Source organism: Carassius gibelio, chromosome B24 (genome assembly GCF_023724105.1).
Source record: "Carassius gibelio isolate Cgi1373 ecotype wild population from Czech Republic chromosome B24, carGib1.2-hapl.c, whole genome shotgun sequence".
NCBI lineage: Eukaryota > Metazoa > Chordata > Actinopteri > Cypriniformes > Cyprinidae > Carassius > Carassius gibelio.
Window position 1 is genome coordinate 13,132,453 of NC_068419.1, and position 16,648 is coordinate 13,149,100.

General features: G+C 37.1%; 1 protein-coding gene across 3 annotated transcripts in view; it reads right to left on the reverse strand.

Annotated features, from left to right (window-relative positions):
- LOC128013632 (docking protein 6) overlaps window positions 1–16,648 on the reverse strand; it is a 111,963-nt gene that overhangs the window by 54,025 nt on the left and 41,290 nt on the right. For all 3 annotated transcript variants that reach the window (XM_052596745.1, XM_052596747.1, XM_052596746.1), the window contains exon 3: window positions 4,226–4,340. In XM_052596745.1, the coding sequence (XP_052452705.1) occupies window positions 4,226–4,340 (115 nt within the window). The remainder of the gene's footprint in view (window positions 1–4,225; window positions 4,341–16,648) is intronic.

Here is a 16,648-nt window from a genome sequence, read left to right on the forward strand (position 1 = left end):
ATCAATTGCCTAGAGATGCTAGCAGTCTATCGAGCACTGAAACATTTCCTCCCAGACCTGAGAGGTCACCATGTGTTGGTGCACACCAACAACACATCAGTGGTCTCTTATATCAATCACCAGGGGAGTCTGCGTTCACGCCACTTGTAAAGCTGGCACACCAGATCCTTCTGTGATCCCAGGGCAAACTCCTCTCGCTCAGAGCAGTGTATATTCCTGGGAGATTGAATGTGGGAGCAGACATACTGTCGAGGCAGGGGCCGAGGCCGGGGAAATGGAAACTTCACCCCGAAGTGGTGAAGCAGATATGGAGAGTGTTTGGCACAGCCCAGGTGGAGCTAGACTCTCTGCATGGTTAACCCACTCCTCCTTAAAGGTGTACGTGGCGGCCATAGCTGCTTACCATGTCCCTTTCGATGATCAGTCAGTGGGTAGACACCCCCTAGTTACACGTTTCCTCCATGGTGCGCTAAGGCTGAGACCTCCAGTTCGATCCCGTGTTCCCCCCTCGGATTTGGTTGTGGTTTTAGAGGCTCTTTGTAAAGCTCCATTCGAGCCAATACAAGACATCTCAGAAAGACATCTGACGCTTAAAACTGCCCTGTTACTGGCAATCGTCTTGCTAAAGAGAGTTGGAGATCTTCAGGCCCTCTCGGTGGCCCCTACTTACCTAGACTTTGCCCCTGGTACGGCCAAAGCATTCTTATACCCTCGAGTGGGTTATATTCCGAAGGTTCCCTCTGTTACACCAAAACCTATTGTATTGCAGGCCTTCTGCCCTCCTCCCTTTCGGCAGCCAGACCAGGAAAAGCTAAATTGTATGTGTCCAGTGCGAGCACTGGACGAATACGTCCACAGAGCTGCCCTGTGGAGAAAATCCGACCAATTGCTTGTTTGCTACGGTCCTCCTAAAAAGGGGTCTCCTGCCTCCAAGCAGACCCTAAGTTGTTGGATACTCGAGGCTATCAAAGTCTCATATGAGTCCTCTGGTCTTCCCCTTCCATTGGGAGCCAAGGCTCCCTCCACTCGGGGTATGGCGGCCTCTTATGCCTTCTCAGCAGGTGTGTCCCTCTTGGATATCTGCAATGCTGCGGGGTGGTCCAAGCCCTCTACATTTGTCAGATTTTATGACCTTGATATGCTAGCCACTCCGGGCTCTTCTGTTCTCTCGCCTTAGCTGTGCTCTTCGGATACACACTAGGCAGGGATTTGGAAGTCTGGCTGCGTGGGCACATCATTCCCCAAATCGCTTGACGCAGCTCGAGTTCCTGAAAAGGAACACCTCAAGGTTACGAATGTAACCCTGGTTCCTTGAAGGAATGAGACGCTTGCTTCCCTACTCGAAGATGAAGCCAACTGCACGGCACGTGCTTTTATAGCTTCCTGGTCGCTACGTCACACCGCCCGTGACGTCACGCCCTTCCATTGGACAGATTGCACACGATATTCAGATTCGGTCTTGTCAGGGACGTTCCCCAAAGTGCTCGACGCAGCATCTCGTTCCTTCAAGGAACCAGGGTTACATTCGTAACCTTGAGAAGTTTTACTAAAGGTTTAATTGCAACATATAATTATTTCTGTTAACAGTGTTTACCATCTGTTTGATTGCATACCATTAACTAATTGCTTGATTTTTACTGTATATTCCTGCCATATGGACATCAAATTGAGATAGTAGTCACCACTGATAATCACTCACTAAATATAATGTAACAAGTTTTTAAATATCCTTTTATATTACAATAATTGTACATTCAATCAAAATTAATATAAAAGCAGCATAAAGACATTATATTTTTAATATTTGTTTAACAGCATCATTTAATGACTGGAGGCCAGTATCACTGATACTAATGATGTCTCTATAAATGTTTTTCTCTCTAATATTTCACATTTAGTATAATTGAGAGCTATCAATCTGAACATTTATTAGACTTAAAAAAAATAACTTCTAATTTAAATGAACTTAAAACAATCTTCAAATAAAAGCCATAATAATAAATGTCACATTCATACCTGTTCGTGCCATTCAGCAAGTACAGGAAATATACATAAATTGAATAAATGCTATCAAATATTAAATACTAAATTAAATATAAATTAATCCATAAAGCTATGATTGATTTCCTTACTCACCCTCATGTCCTTCCAAATCTGTTAGACCTTCGTTCATCTTCAGAACACAAATTAAGATATTTTTTGATGAAATCCTTCCATAGACAGCAACACAATTGTTCCCAGCTCCAGAAACATTGGTAAAATGTGACATCAGGGGTTCAACCATAATTTTAGAAACCTACAAGAATACTTTTTGTGTGCAAAGAAAACAAAAACAACCACTTTATTTGTCAATTCTTCTCCTCCTCATCCCATATGCACCGGTGCGCCGCAACTGTGGAAAGACACATGCCCTTGCTTCCATTTCATGTAAGTGCATGGACTATTTTACCAATGTCCTCGCTATGTTTCTATGTAACATTGTTGTTGCTTTGTAGTCTAACGGGGGTCAGAAAGTTCTCAGATTTAATAAAAAATATCTTAATTTGTTTTCCGAAGATGAACAGAGGTCTTACGGGTTTGGAATGACAGCCCTGCACCTGTGTTAACTGCGTTAAATATTTTTAACTCATTAAACAAAAAAATAAAAGGGGGTTATTTAAGGTTATTTATTTATTGTTGGTTTATTTACTGAAAGGTTCATTGTGACACCAAAATGATCCAATAAGTGGCTCTCCAGGAACAGGTTTGGATACCCCCTGTTCTGTGAAATACCCATTTTGGAAACTTTATTTTAGAGAGAGTGTAGTTTGTCTCTAAATGTCTCTTTTTCAAAATAATTCCATTCAACAGCGCTGAGTTTTGCAAATTCAGCTCATTATAAATTATAAATATATTTTAATAAGACAGGAGATGTTTTAATGCTGATGTGAATAACTCAATTGATAATACTTATGATTCAGCATTTTATCTTAGCAGATAGTGCCATGTTAAACTAGTTGCAGGTTCTTGGTCTGAAATATTATGTACAAAAGCAGATGAAGCATATTTATCAATTTAAATTTATTCATTCCATGAGCTACACAGAAGTTTGGGGTCTGACAATAATTTTCCAAGGATGCATTTATTTGATCGAAAATACAGTAAAAAAACAGTATTGTTAAATTTTCAATTCAAATTCAAAATAACTAATTTCTAATTTTCATCAGTGACATGATTCTACAGATACCATAATATGCTAATTTTGCACCGAAAGCAGTTTAATTTTTTTTTTATTTTTTCCCAAGATTATTTGATGAAAAGAAAGTTCAAAATAATAGCATCTTTTGAAACATATTACTTTAAGGTAAGTGACTGCAATCAATTTATTTTAGCAAAATTTTAATAAATGTAGTTTAAATAAATAAATACATTCTTAACCACTATCTTAATTTAAAATTTCCTGTAAAAGAAAAAAAACCAAGTAGAAACATCAATTAAAAAAAAAAAATAATAAATCTGACCCCAAAACCTTTAAAAGGTAGTTAAAAGCACATTGCATGGTAGATCAAAACATTTTTACACGTAACTACGGTTAATCATGGTTTATTTGGCCCAGTAAAATCACAAATGTGGTATCCCAGAACTGAATATTAATGCTCACCAAAAACTGCTCACCTAAAAATTGGTTTTGCAACCAAAGTTAGTGCTTATTCATGTTTGTATTCTGAGTGAAGTTTTTTTTTTTTTTTTCATGTGAAAATGCTTTGATCATTTTTGACATTGCCATCTTTCCACTACAAGATTCACAGTGTGAGAGGAAAGAACACACTTGGGAATAGACGCCTTCTGCTGCCAAGCTAATGGTGAGTAAAGTGTCTCATTCATATTTCAAACATGTTTGTGTGTTAAGCCTTTCTCTTGTTGTTTTGTTTTCTAACTGCTGATCCGCCTGTTGCCTTTGGCTATATCCATTCTCTATGACACAATCTATGACACAATTTAAAAAATATATATTCTCTGCTTCCCAATGGGCTCTTCTTAAACTTACTAGTGTAATAACCTGAACACTTTGCACTGCCTACTTTAGTTTCAAGGTATAAAATGCATAAATCAAAGAATAAACTAATATTCCTGATATGTGAAAATCAATACTTGCACATCTTGAAATATAGAATAAATTAAGTAATTTTGGATACAATCCAGCACTACAACGAAGACTTTTCTCAGAGTTGGAGACAGTGCTTACCTGACTCACAGGCAAATGTCTTTGACGTCTCATCACAGAAAATAATTGCCACTGCGTGTTTCTTGGTCTCTCGTGGCATTCGAGTAATGTTCTTAATGTTGTGGAGCTCAGTTATCTGCAGAAGAAGACGACAAAACTCATTACCAAAATTAACAAACTCAAGAGGAGGAAACGAAGAAAGGAGGATGACACTGAGGTAATGTAGTTACTGTTATCTGAAAATGAAATGATTTGAAATTACTGCACTGCCTGGCTTTAAGGGAGAAATGGAGATAAGAGTTAACGCTGTCTCTATTGTCACACTAATGATAAACACCAAAGAACAGTTGGGCACTGGAAACGTAAAATAAAATCTTAATACTCATATTTAGTGTACAGTTTGGTATGTTTTTACAATGATACTTATAATTTTTTATTTACCCAGTACTTTACTATCCTTAAATGATTTAGTAATGGTTCTTCAATACCACGACTTAGGTGTACTTGAGCAAGGCACCGAACTCCCAACTGCTCCCTGTGCGCCATAGCATAAATAGCTGCCCACTGCTCTGGGTGTGTGTTCACGGTGTGTGTGTGTTCACTGCTGTGTGTGTGCACTTTGGATGAGTTAAAACCAGAGCACGAATTCTGAGTATGGGTCACCATACTACGCCGTATGTCACGTCACTTTCACTTTTTTCACTTTCAAACAGAGGTCCAGAAACTTCCAAGGGGGTCTCAAAATCGAAACTAAAAATTATGTAAAATAAGACAAAACAAAGAGTCAAATACTCCGTAACAACGAAAAATTAAGATGTTACATATTTGAATTCACCCCCTCAACATCTGTTTTTTCTTTTGTTTTGTTTTTAATGAAAAACCAGGAATCTTTTCTTTTTTTTTTTTACATTTATAAAAATCTTATAACTCCATGGGCATTGTTATAATTATTATACATTTTTCTAAGTATGCCAAACTCTAAATTAATTTATCGGGTAGAAATTAATAAGTAAATAAGTTTCTAATTTGCTGCTTAATAATAGTTAGGAAGGTAGATGTTAAAGTTATAGTTCACCCAAAAATGAAAATTCTTTCATTAATCACTCAACCTGATGTTGTTCCAAACACACAAGACCTCTTCGGAGCTCAAATTAAGATATTTTTGATGAAATCCGAGAGCTTTCTGACCCTGACAAAAGGTTTTCTAGTACAGTAGCTTCATAACATTATGGTTGAACCACTGATGTCCTTACTAAGTTTCTGGGCCTTAAAAGTGGTAGTTGTTTTGCTTTCTATGCAGGGTCAGAAAGCTCTCAGATTTCATCAAAAATATCTTAATTTGTGTTCCGAAGATGAATGAAGGTCTTACATGTTTGGAAAGACATGAGGGTAATTACTGACAGAATTTTCATTTTTGGGTGAACTATCCATTTAAGTTTAGGTATTAAGTAGTGTTCAGGGATCTAAAATATGGTCATGCAGAATAAGACATTTAACATGTGAAATTTAAATAAAAAGCAAGCATAGGTAACAGTGAGAATGGGTCATTAATCCTTATCCAATCAATCACAAAAGCAAAACAAAAAAAACACTGTAAAAATCATGAGACCTTATATTATTGTTGTGAACAGTAGGAGCTGGAGTTAAAAGGGTTGAGAACCACTGATAGAGAGAGAAAAAAAGTCATATAAAAATGTTTAACCAGTTTTACTTGCAAATCATTTCATCCAGTACGGGATAATGGGATAATTAGGGATATGACTTAGCTGTCACCGTACTGCAATTAGAATGAATGAACGTTGATATTGTTTTGTGATTACATGCGCTTTAATAAATTAAGCTAGAAGGGATGTGAATTTAAATAAGATATTTTCATCCATGATTCAAAATGTTTCCACAGCCATGACAAACAACATTACCTCAGAAAAAAAGCAACCTGCTTACTGACAGGACAAAAATAATCATGGTCTATATTTAAAGGACTCTTCAGGTACATTTCACTTGTACAAAGTTTACCAACACTTCTTCGAGCTCTGATAAAATAGTTTAAATGCAGTCGAGACAAGAGATACTACACCTCACCTCTCAGTCTTGCCGATGGCATGTCTTGGTTTGAGATGTATGATTTGCCTGTGGCAACAGGGAGGAGGTGTTTGCCTTTGAATGTGTTTGTGTTGTGCTGAGGGTGGGTTATTATGAATCAGATGAAGGCTTTGCCCGAGAACTTCTCCAGCTCGTGTGTGTCATAGTGAACGGATGATGCATTGATGGGTGTGAGGAAGGAATCTTCTGAAAACTTCTCAGCTGTCAGCAATGTGCTAGTCTCACATAGCCAGACCTTTGACAAGACATCAAACAGTCTGGCCATACTGCAGTTTATTCTGGTCAAGAAGTCATTTCATGGGCATGACGTCTGAAGCTGAGACTAGCAATGTACAGTCTAAAAGAACAATTTAAGAAGCTGTTTTTTACTGTAAAGTTAAACTATTAAAAAATAATGAATAAAATAGAATTCAAATACAAATATTTAATGAAAAGCTTAAATTAACTTAAAGAGCCCGTAAGATGAAAATTCTAAGCTTCCTATCACTGTTTATAAGTCCTGTACATTAGGTTTAAATCCATCCAAGGTTAAAAAAACATTAGCCTGGTAATACCAGACTCTGCTACTTCACTTTGCTTTGTAGACAGAGTCTGGAATGGCATAATAGAGAAGTGTTTTCTCTCTCGCTAGGGGGCGCTTGTCTGAAGTTTAAAATCATTGGTTACCCGTAAGCCAATCAGATACGTTTAGTTATGACGTATGTTATACGCCTGTACAGCCGCATCGAAGCACAGACATCATGCATCGAACTCAAATCTATGACTGAACTTCCACTGTAAACCTGTTGTTAAACACTCTTCTTGTTCTGGCTTCAGTTTGAAAAAGAGTTGAATGTTCTCCATAAAAGAGCGAATTGCATCCCATGTCTTGTTTCCCATTTCTGCGGTCGTTTCGGTTTTCGATTTCTCTAACCTACAATGTAAAACTCGGCGATTAGCATCTTCGTCATGGCTCTCAGCCCGCCCTCTGTTCGTTGATTGGCCCAGCTGTTTCAGACCGGTGGCAAACAGAAAGCTCTGACGCTGTATCAGACTGAGTACAGAAGCGAAATGAAATTGAGCGGAAGTAGGAAGCCTGACGTAGTCATTTTGTCAAAATATCATTTTCAAATTACCTAAATTCTCAGAGATCGAAGATCGCACGAAGATGTTCAAAAGATTCAGTTTCCTTAAACCCCACCTTTCGGTAGCATACTGTGTTCTGATTGGTCAACTAACATGCAAGCAAATTGGATTGGTTGTTCGCACACACCTCCACGGTAAACTATGCGTTAGCATCTGTTTGGGGTGAATTATGTCTTATTCCTGCCACCGTGAAGCAAACAGTAAAATAAAAAACTTGAACAGTCTCGCTGCTTTTTCTTCTGTGTGTGCGTATTCAGGCCGCGCGCTTCAGTTTGAATCTGAATAGTGCGTTCAGCGCGGGGGCGTGGTCACGAAGGGAGACATGAAAAACAGACATCGCGTTGTTTTCATATGGATTACTTTATCACAGAATATCTGTTTTTGGCAGCACTTGTTCAGTTTTAAAGTAGACATGTCAAGCTTTCTATAGATATCTCTCTCATGTCTCTTCGTTGAGTATTCACGGAGTTACACTTCATTTTAATGACGTGTTTGTACATGACGATCAGCGCAGACAGCACACATACTGATAAGACGCTCGGGAGAAAACAAACACATAACTTCATAATCATACTTCGCGTTGTGATTCGGAGATGCTCGTTGTTCTAAATAAAGTTGGTAATGAACCATCTTTTATGGCCAAACGCTTTGAAAATCCCGCTGTACTCACCGAGATTAGAAAAGCAGTCATCAGTGAAATGTTGTGAACACAACAAGGATTTGTTGTACTGCTCTGGTATTGTGGTAAAAATGAATTTTAGCCATTGGTTCTTCTGATCTTCATTCTTTGGCAGTGAAAATAAAACAAACTTGCCTTTAAAATTAAAAACACACTGTCTCCTCGACATGATGCTTTCACACCAAACAGAGCGTCTGTGTGTGGGGGTGGGGCAGGTCAGAGTTCAGTTTCTCCCAAGATGGTAGGCGGAGATTATTATGCAAAGTGTTCCTAGTGACGTACATAGAGATGGGCAAAAGATTTGAAATCTATAACGACTCGTTTCAGCGATTCAGAGTCGACTCCTTACTTTAGAAGCCAATAACTTTATAAATCGTGTACTTTTTGGTTTAATTATTTTCACATTGTTTACACAGATGGACAGCTACATCATACACTGTAATATAGGTAATTTTTGATTTCCCATCTGTGTGACTCTTTAAACATGAATTTCAGGAAACATTTCAATTGTAAAATGTAAATTGTAAAATTAAATAAAAAAAAAACTACTAAAAAAAATGACAAAAGCACATAAATTACTAAAAATTAAACTAAATGTACAATGAAAACTGAAAATACACTGATTAAAAATTTTCCTTTAATTTTTTTTTTTTTTTTTTGCAGAATATAGCATCAAATCTGGGTAAAACTCCTGGGATATTGATCTGGTCAGTTAAGTAGCAGAGAGGGTTGTTAATATGTTAATGAAACAGGTGCACTAGATGGGCAACAATGAGATGACCCCCTAAACAGGAATGGTTTTACAGGTGGGGGCCACTGACATTGTTTTCCCTACTCATAATTTCGGACCATTTTTCACTAGTTTTGCATTTGGCTAGGGTCAATGTCACTACTGGTAGCATGAGGCAATATCTGAACCCTAAAGAGGTTACACAGGCAGTCCAACTCCCCCAGGATGGCACATCAATATTTTATTTATATATGGCAGAAGGTTTGCTGCCGTGGCCCAAGAAAATACAATAGACATGTCCAGTGTAGAATAAAACAGGCCCATCCTTAGTGGAGTGCAGCTGGTGCGGTCACACTGGGTCCTGTGCTTTAGGGAAAACATAGATGGAATTGTGGAATCCAGTCATAACAATGGAATTTACTGTATAAAGCAGAATTTCATGGAATTTGTCTTATTTTTGATGATAAAAAACTGCTCAGTACACACATATATATTTATATACAGGTGCATCTAAATAAATAAAAATGTCATGGAAAAGTTTGCTTATTTCAGTAATTTAACTAAACTCGTGTATTAAATTAATTACATGCACACAGACTGAAGTACTATAAGTCATTGATTCTTTTAATTGTGATGATTTTGGCTCACATTTAACAAAAAAACCACCAATTCACTATCTCAACAAATTAGAATATGGTGACATGGCAATCAGCTAATCTAATTTCCAGAGCCTTCAAAATGGTCTCTCAGTTTGGCTCACTAGGCTACACAATCATGGGAAGACTGCTGATCTGACAGTTGTCCAGAAGACAATCATTGACACCCTTCAAAAGGAGGGTAAGCCACAAACATTCATTGCCAAAGAAGCTGGCTGTTCACAGAGTGCTGTATCCAAGCATGTTAACAGAAAGTTGAGTGGAAGGAAAAGATGCACACCAAAGCAAGAGAACCACAGCCTTATGAGGATAGTCAAGCAAAATCCATTCAAGAATTTGAGTGAACTTCACAAGGATTGGACTGAGGATGGTGTCAAACCATCAAGGGCCACCACACACAGATGTGTAAAGGAATTTGGCTACAGTTGTCATATTCCTCTTGTTAAGACACTCCTGAACCACAGACAACGTCAGAGGTGTCTTACATGGGCTAAGGAGATGGAGAACTGAACTGTTGCCCAGTGGTCCAAAGTCCTCTTTTCAGATGAGAGCAAGTTTTGTATTTCATTTGGAAACCAAGGTCTGGAACCATACGTTTGGAAACCTATACAGTATATATACAATACTTACCAAAAGTTTGGACACACCTTCTCATTCAAAGAGTTTTCTTTATTTTCAGGACTATGAAAATTGTAGATTCACACTGAAAGCATCAAAACTATGAATTAACACATGTGGAATTATATATGGAATCATATACATAACAAAAAAGTGTGAAACAACTGAAAATATGTCATATACTAGGTTCTTCAAAGGAGCCACCTTTTGCTTTTGATTACTGCTTTGCACACTCTTGGCATTCTCTTGATTAGCTTCAAGAGGTAGTCACCCTGAAATGGTCTTCCAACAGTCTTGAAGGAGTTCCCCGAGAGATGCTTAGCACTTGTTGGCCCTTTTGCCTTCTGTCTGGGGTCCAGCTCACCCCTAAATTATCTCGATTGGGTCCAGGTCCGGTGACTGTGGAAGCCAGGTCATCTGGTGCAGCACCCCATCACTCTCCTTCTTGGTCAAATAGCCCTTGATGCCTTCAGTGTGACTCTACAATTTTCATAATCATGAAAATAAAGAAAACTCTTTGAATGAGACGGTGTGTCCAAACTTTTGGTCTGTACTGTATGTGTAGGCTATATTATAGTACAGTATAGTCAAAAGTTTGGACACACTTCCCATTCGTGTGTTCAAACTTTTGACTGGTACCGTATATAGAAAACAGCATTTAGCCTACATAAACAGAATTTATATTTATATATATATATATATATATATATATATATATATATATATATATATATATATATAGGTGTATTTTGACTGCGGTGGTAATGGCAGCGCCTGAGCGCACACAGTGATCACACGCGCTCGCGCTCTCTCTCTCTCTCTCTCTCTCTCTCTCTCTCTCTCTCTCTCTCTCTCTCTCTCTCTCTCTCTCTCTCTCTCTCTCTCTCTCTCTCTCTCTCTCTCTCTCTCTCTATATATATATATATATATATATATATATATATATATATATATATATATATATATATATAGTCCTATTTGTGTTAAGTTATTTATAATAAGTGAAGTTTACTGTTAAGTGTACTGATGTCAGACTCATTTTGAATGATAATGTTTATTGTTAAATTGTTAGCCTACACAAAGAATATCAGCCGATATATCGGTATCTATCTTCTTTACTCCCTAATATCGGTATCAGCATCGGCACCCAAAAAACTCATATCAGGAGATTCCATGAGACAGTCAGTTACCCTAGGAGAGCTAGACAGGGTCAGAGCCCTTCAAAATTGCCTCCAACAGGCCACTGGTGTAAATGTCTCTGACCAAACAATCAGAAACAGACTTTATGAGGTTGGCCTGAGGTCCCGACTTCATCCAGTGGGCCATGTGCTCACTGCCCGGCACTGTGGAGCTTGATTGGAATTTGCCATTGAACAACAGAATTGCCAGGTCCACCACTGGCACCCTGTGCTTTTCACAGATGAGAGCAGGTTCAAGTGTGAAACTTACCAGGAATTTATGGGAATTTTGGGGAATTTATAGGAATTAATTGGAAATGTGGGGAAATGTATAAAACTATCATATACAAACAAATACATAGATTTTGTTTGATCATAGGCTCACAAGCATGCAAACTAATACAAATTTTAAATATAATTATTTGATTTTTTTTTGGGGGGGGGGGGGTCTGTGATGCTTTTTTATGCTTTTTTTATTTATTTTGATAAATTAAAGTTTTTTATTTTTTTTTTTTTTTTAATAGAAATCTTTTCTAACAATACAAGTCTTTACTATAACTTTTTTATTATTATTATTTAACATCCTTGTTGAATAAAATGAATAATTTATTATTATTAAATGAAGAGAAAAATACTGACCCCAAATATATATACAGTATTGTTCAAAATAATAGCAGTACAATGTGACTAACCAGAATAATCAAGGTTTTTCGTATATTTTTTTATTGCTACGTGGCAAACAAGTTACCAGTAGGTTCAGTAGATTCTCAGAAAACAAATGAGACCCAGCATTCATGATATGCACGCTCTTAAGGCTGTGCAATTGGGCAATTAGTTGAATTAGTTGAAAGGGGTGTGTTCAAAAAAATAGCAGTGTGGCATTCAATCACTGAGGTCATCAATTTTGTGAAGAAACAGGTGTGAATCAGGTGGCCCCTATTTAAGGATGAAGCCAACACTTGTTGAACATGCATTTGAAAGCTGAGGAAAATGGGTCGTTCAAGACATTGTTCAGAAGAACAGCGTACTTTGATTAAAAAGTTGATTAGAGAGGGGAAAACCTATAAAGAGGTGCAAAAAATGATAGGCTGTTCAGCTAAAATGATCTCCAGTGCCTTAAAATGGAGAGCAAAACCAGAGAGACGTGGAAGAAAACGGAAGACAACCATCAAAATGGATAGAAGAATAACCAGAATGGCAAAGGCTCAGCCAATGATCACCTCCAGGATGATCAAAGACAGTCTGGAGTTACCTGTAAGTTCTGTGACAGTTAGAAGACGTCTGTGTGAAGCTAATCTATTTTCAAGAATCCCCCGCAAAGTCCCTCTGTTAAAAAAAAGGCATGTGCAGAAGAGGTTACAATTTGCCAAAGAACACATCAACTGGCCTAAAGAGAAATGGAGGAACATTTTGTGGACTGATGAGAGTAAAATTGTTCTTTTTGGGTCCAAGGGCCACAGGCAGTTTGTGAGACGACCCCCAAACTCTGAATTCAAGCCACAGTACACAGTGAAGACAGTGAAGCATGGAGGTGCAAGCATCATGAAATGGGCATGTTTCTCCTACTATGGTGTTGGGCCTATTTATCGCATACCAGGGATCATGGATCAGTTTGCATATGTTAAAATACTTGAAGAGGTCATGTTGCCCTATGCTGAAGAGGACATGCCCTTGAAATGGTTGTTTCAACAAGACAATGACCCAAAACACACTAGTAAACGGGCAAAGTCTTGGTTCCAAACCAACAAAATTAATGTTATGGCGTGGCCAGCCCAATCTCCAGACCTTAATCCAATTGAGAACTAGTGGGGTGATATCAAAAATGCTGTTTCTGAAGCAAAACCAAGAAATGTGAATGAATTGTGGAATGTTGTTAAAGAATCATGGAGTGGAATAACAGCTGAGAGGTGCCACAAGTTGGTTGACTCCATGCCACACAGATGTCAAGCAGTTTTAAAAAACTGTGGTCATACAACTAAATATTAGTTTAGTGATTCACAGGATTGCTAAATCCCAGAAAAAACAAATGTTTGTACAAAATAGTTTTGAGTTTGTACAGTCAAAGGTAGACACTGCTATTTTTTTGAACACACCCCTTTCAACTAATTGCCCAATTGCACAGCCTTAAGAGCGTGCATATCATGAATGCTGGGTCTTGTTTGTTTTCTGACAATCTACTGAACCTACTGGTAACTTGTTTGCCACGTAGCAATAAAAAATATACTAAAAACCTTGATTATTCTGGTTAGTCACATTGTACTGCTATTATTTTGAACAATACTGTATATTCAATTCAAGTTTATTTGTATAGCGCTTTTTATATATTATATATATATATATATGATATATTATACTGAACAGCACAACTGTTTCCAAAATTGATTATTTAAATAAGCATATATGTTTTCTGTAGAATCATGTGACACTAAAGACTGGAGTAATGATTTTCAAAATCCAGCTTTGCATCAAGCATTATATTTTAAAATATATTAAAAGACAAAAAACATTATTTTAATTTGTAATACCAGTAATACTGCACAATATTACCATTTTGTTCTGTATATTTGATCAAATAAATGAAGGCTTGATGATCAAAATATACTGTATGCACTGTTTAAAACATTAAAATAGTAATGTTTCCAAACTTTTGACCAGTACTGCACTTCTGTATGATAACAGAAAACTGGCTAGCAGAAAGAGCATAACTTGATTTTACTGGCTAGCTAGCTACTGTAAAAAATAATTTTTGGTATTTTCTAGTTAAACTTGAATCCCATAGATCAAATATACGGTATTCAGAATATCAAAACTTAGATATAGTCTTTGGGCTCAAATGCAGCAAGTGTGGGTCATTTTTTAATTCTTTTTTATTATTCTCTCACCTAAATGTTTGTTCCAGTCTATGGTTTTTTACAGTGGTAAAGGCTTATATAGTAGCACAGTATATTACAAACCGCACAAGGACGTTTTCATATATTTTTTTTTCTAATATTAATATAATTTACATGAATACTTATGAAGATGGACATTTTGATATTTTGTGTGCAGGATTTAAGAAATGATCTGTTTACAGTGCATTTAGGGGGTGTTGCCCAGTAGCCCTGCGGTAAGCAGTGTGCGGTGTGCATGTGGTTGAGCAATGTGTAGGGTAGAAATTAAAACGATATTGTATTAAATCAGGATTATGCTGCAAGATTAAACTACATTTAAGTCCACACTTCCTGTAGTTTAGCAAATTTCCAGTTTATTCCTATTCATTCCCATTAATTCTCATGGAATGTTTTTAGTCTTGAAAATTCTAAGAGTTTTGCAACCCTACACCCGTCTGACCTAAATCCAATAGAACAACACTGGGACATTATGTTTCGGTCCATCTGACGCCGCCAGATTGCACCTCAGACTATCCAGGAGCTCAGTGATGCCCTGGTCCGGATCTGGGAGGAAATACCCTAGGACACCATTCGTCATCTTATTAGGAGCATGCCCAACATTGCATACAAACACGTGGAGGCCTTACAAACTACGGAGCACCATTTTTAATTTGCTGCAGTGAAATTTCAGCAAAATGGACTGGCCTGCTGCATCATTTTTTCACTTTGATTTTCGAGTGGTGTATTTGAATTCACTCCGTAGGTTCACAATTTTCCTTTCCATCAACAATGTGGCATCCTTTCATTTCGAACACATTAACCAGCCCATATCAGTGTAGACAACAGCATGGTATTTTTTATCTTTGAGATCTGATGTTTTCAAAATGTTCCTTTAATTATTTTATTAGAGCAATGTAAAAAAAACTCACAATATTCACAATATATCATATTAATAAATACTGTAATAGTAAATAATACTAAAATAACACTTAAGTAAATGGATGCTATTAAGCTTACCCAAATTAGTTGCAGATATTCATAATATATATTAAAAATAGGGCCGGGACTTTAACGCGTTAATTGAGATTAATTAATTACACAAAAGTCGTGGCCTAATGGTTAGAGGGTTGGACTCCCAATCGAAGGGTTGTGGGTTCTAGTCTCGGGCCGGACGGAATTGTGGGTGGGGATAGTGCATGAATAGCTCTCTCTCCACCTTCAATACCACGACTTAGGTGCCCTTGAGCAAGGCATCGAACCCCCAACTGCTCCCCGGGCGCCGCAGCATAAATGGCTGCCCACTGCTCCGGGTGTGTGCTCACAGTGTGTGTGTGTGTTCACTGCTCTGTGTGTGTGCATTTCGGATGGGTTAAATGCAGAGCACAAATTCTGAGTATGGGTCACCATACTTGGCTGAATGTCACTTCACTTTAAAAAATAACGCGTTAACTAAGATTAATTAATTACAGAAAAAAAATTCCCGCATTTTTAATAACTTATTTTTGCACCGCGGAACGTTTCTCACTGGATGAGTTTCGGCGGACCGATTATACTGGAGCACCAACTAGCGTTCGCATATCACCGCAGCACATGATCGAACCTCAAGTATCACTTCAACGCAAAACATATAGCAGCTAGCGTGGACTTTACATTTTATGTTGAACTATGTGTTATTTTGTTTGTGCAACAGTTTATGTTGAACTCTTTATTGTTTTGGCCAAGGTTATTGAGAGTTGGACTTAGTATGTTATGGCCTCTGAAGCAACAGAGAGATGTTTTCTAATAGTCAGTGTTTCCAAAGTTCTGAATGTAATTGACAGTATTGTGTTTTACTTAAAAAAAAAAAAAAAAAAAAAACACTTTACAGAAGGTTCCAGCACCTATAAGCTTCCTGAATTTCTGAATGTACTATTTCTAAATTGTTTCTAATTATGCTATTGCTACACTTCATGGCAAAAATTGCACTGGTCTGCTAGACTTGGTTGAACATAAATAAACAATATTTTGTTGCTTAAGCTTATGTATTCAGTCATTATTCAATGGTATACTATAAATCCATGTGAAAAAATTATTTCTCACTGTTCTCAGGTCAAATATTTATATGTGATTATAATGCGATTAACTTTGATTAATTAATTACAAAGCCTCTAATTAATTAGATTAATTTTTTTAATCGAGTCCCGGCCCTAATTAAAAACTAAGATCAGACTGAGCTAATATTATTGAATAAAATGCCATTTCAATTGATAAAAAAAAAATAATTACATTACTTGCATGATAAACTACACACTGAGCACATATGCTATCAAAATGGCAAATGTTAACAATTCTAGTTGAATTCATATTGGTTGAGTTGAGTATACAAGCTTATGTATAATGTGAAAATCAGCTAACTCATTGTAACTTAAAATCAAAACTTCATAAGCAAAAAAGTCCAAACTAGTGCAGAGACATCAGAGCACACAGACAGTTGCACCTCCACCAG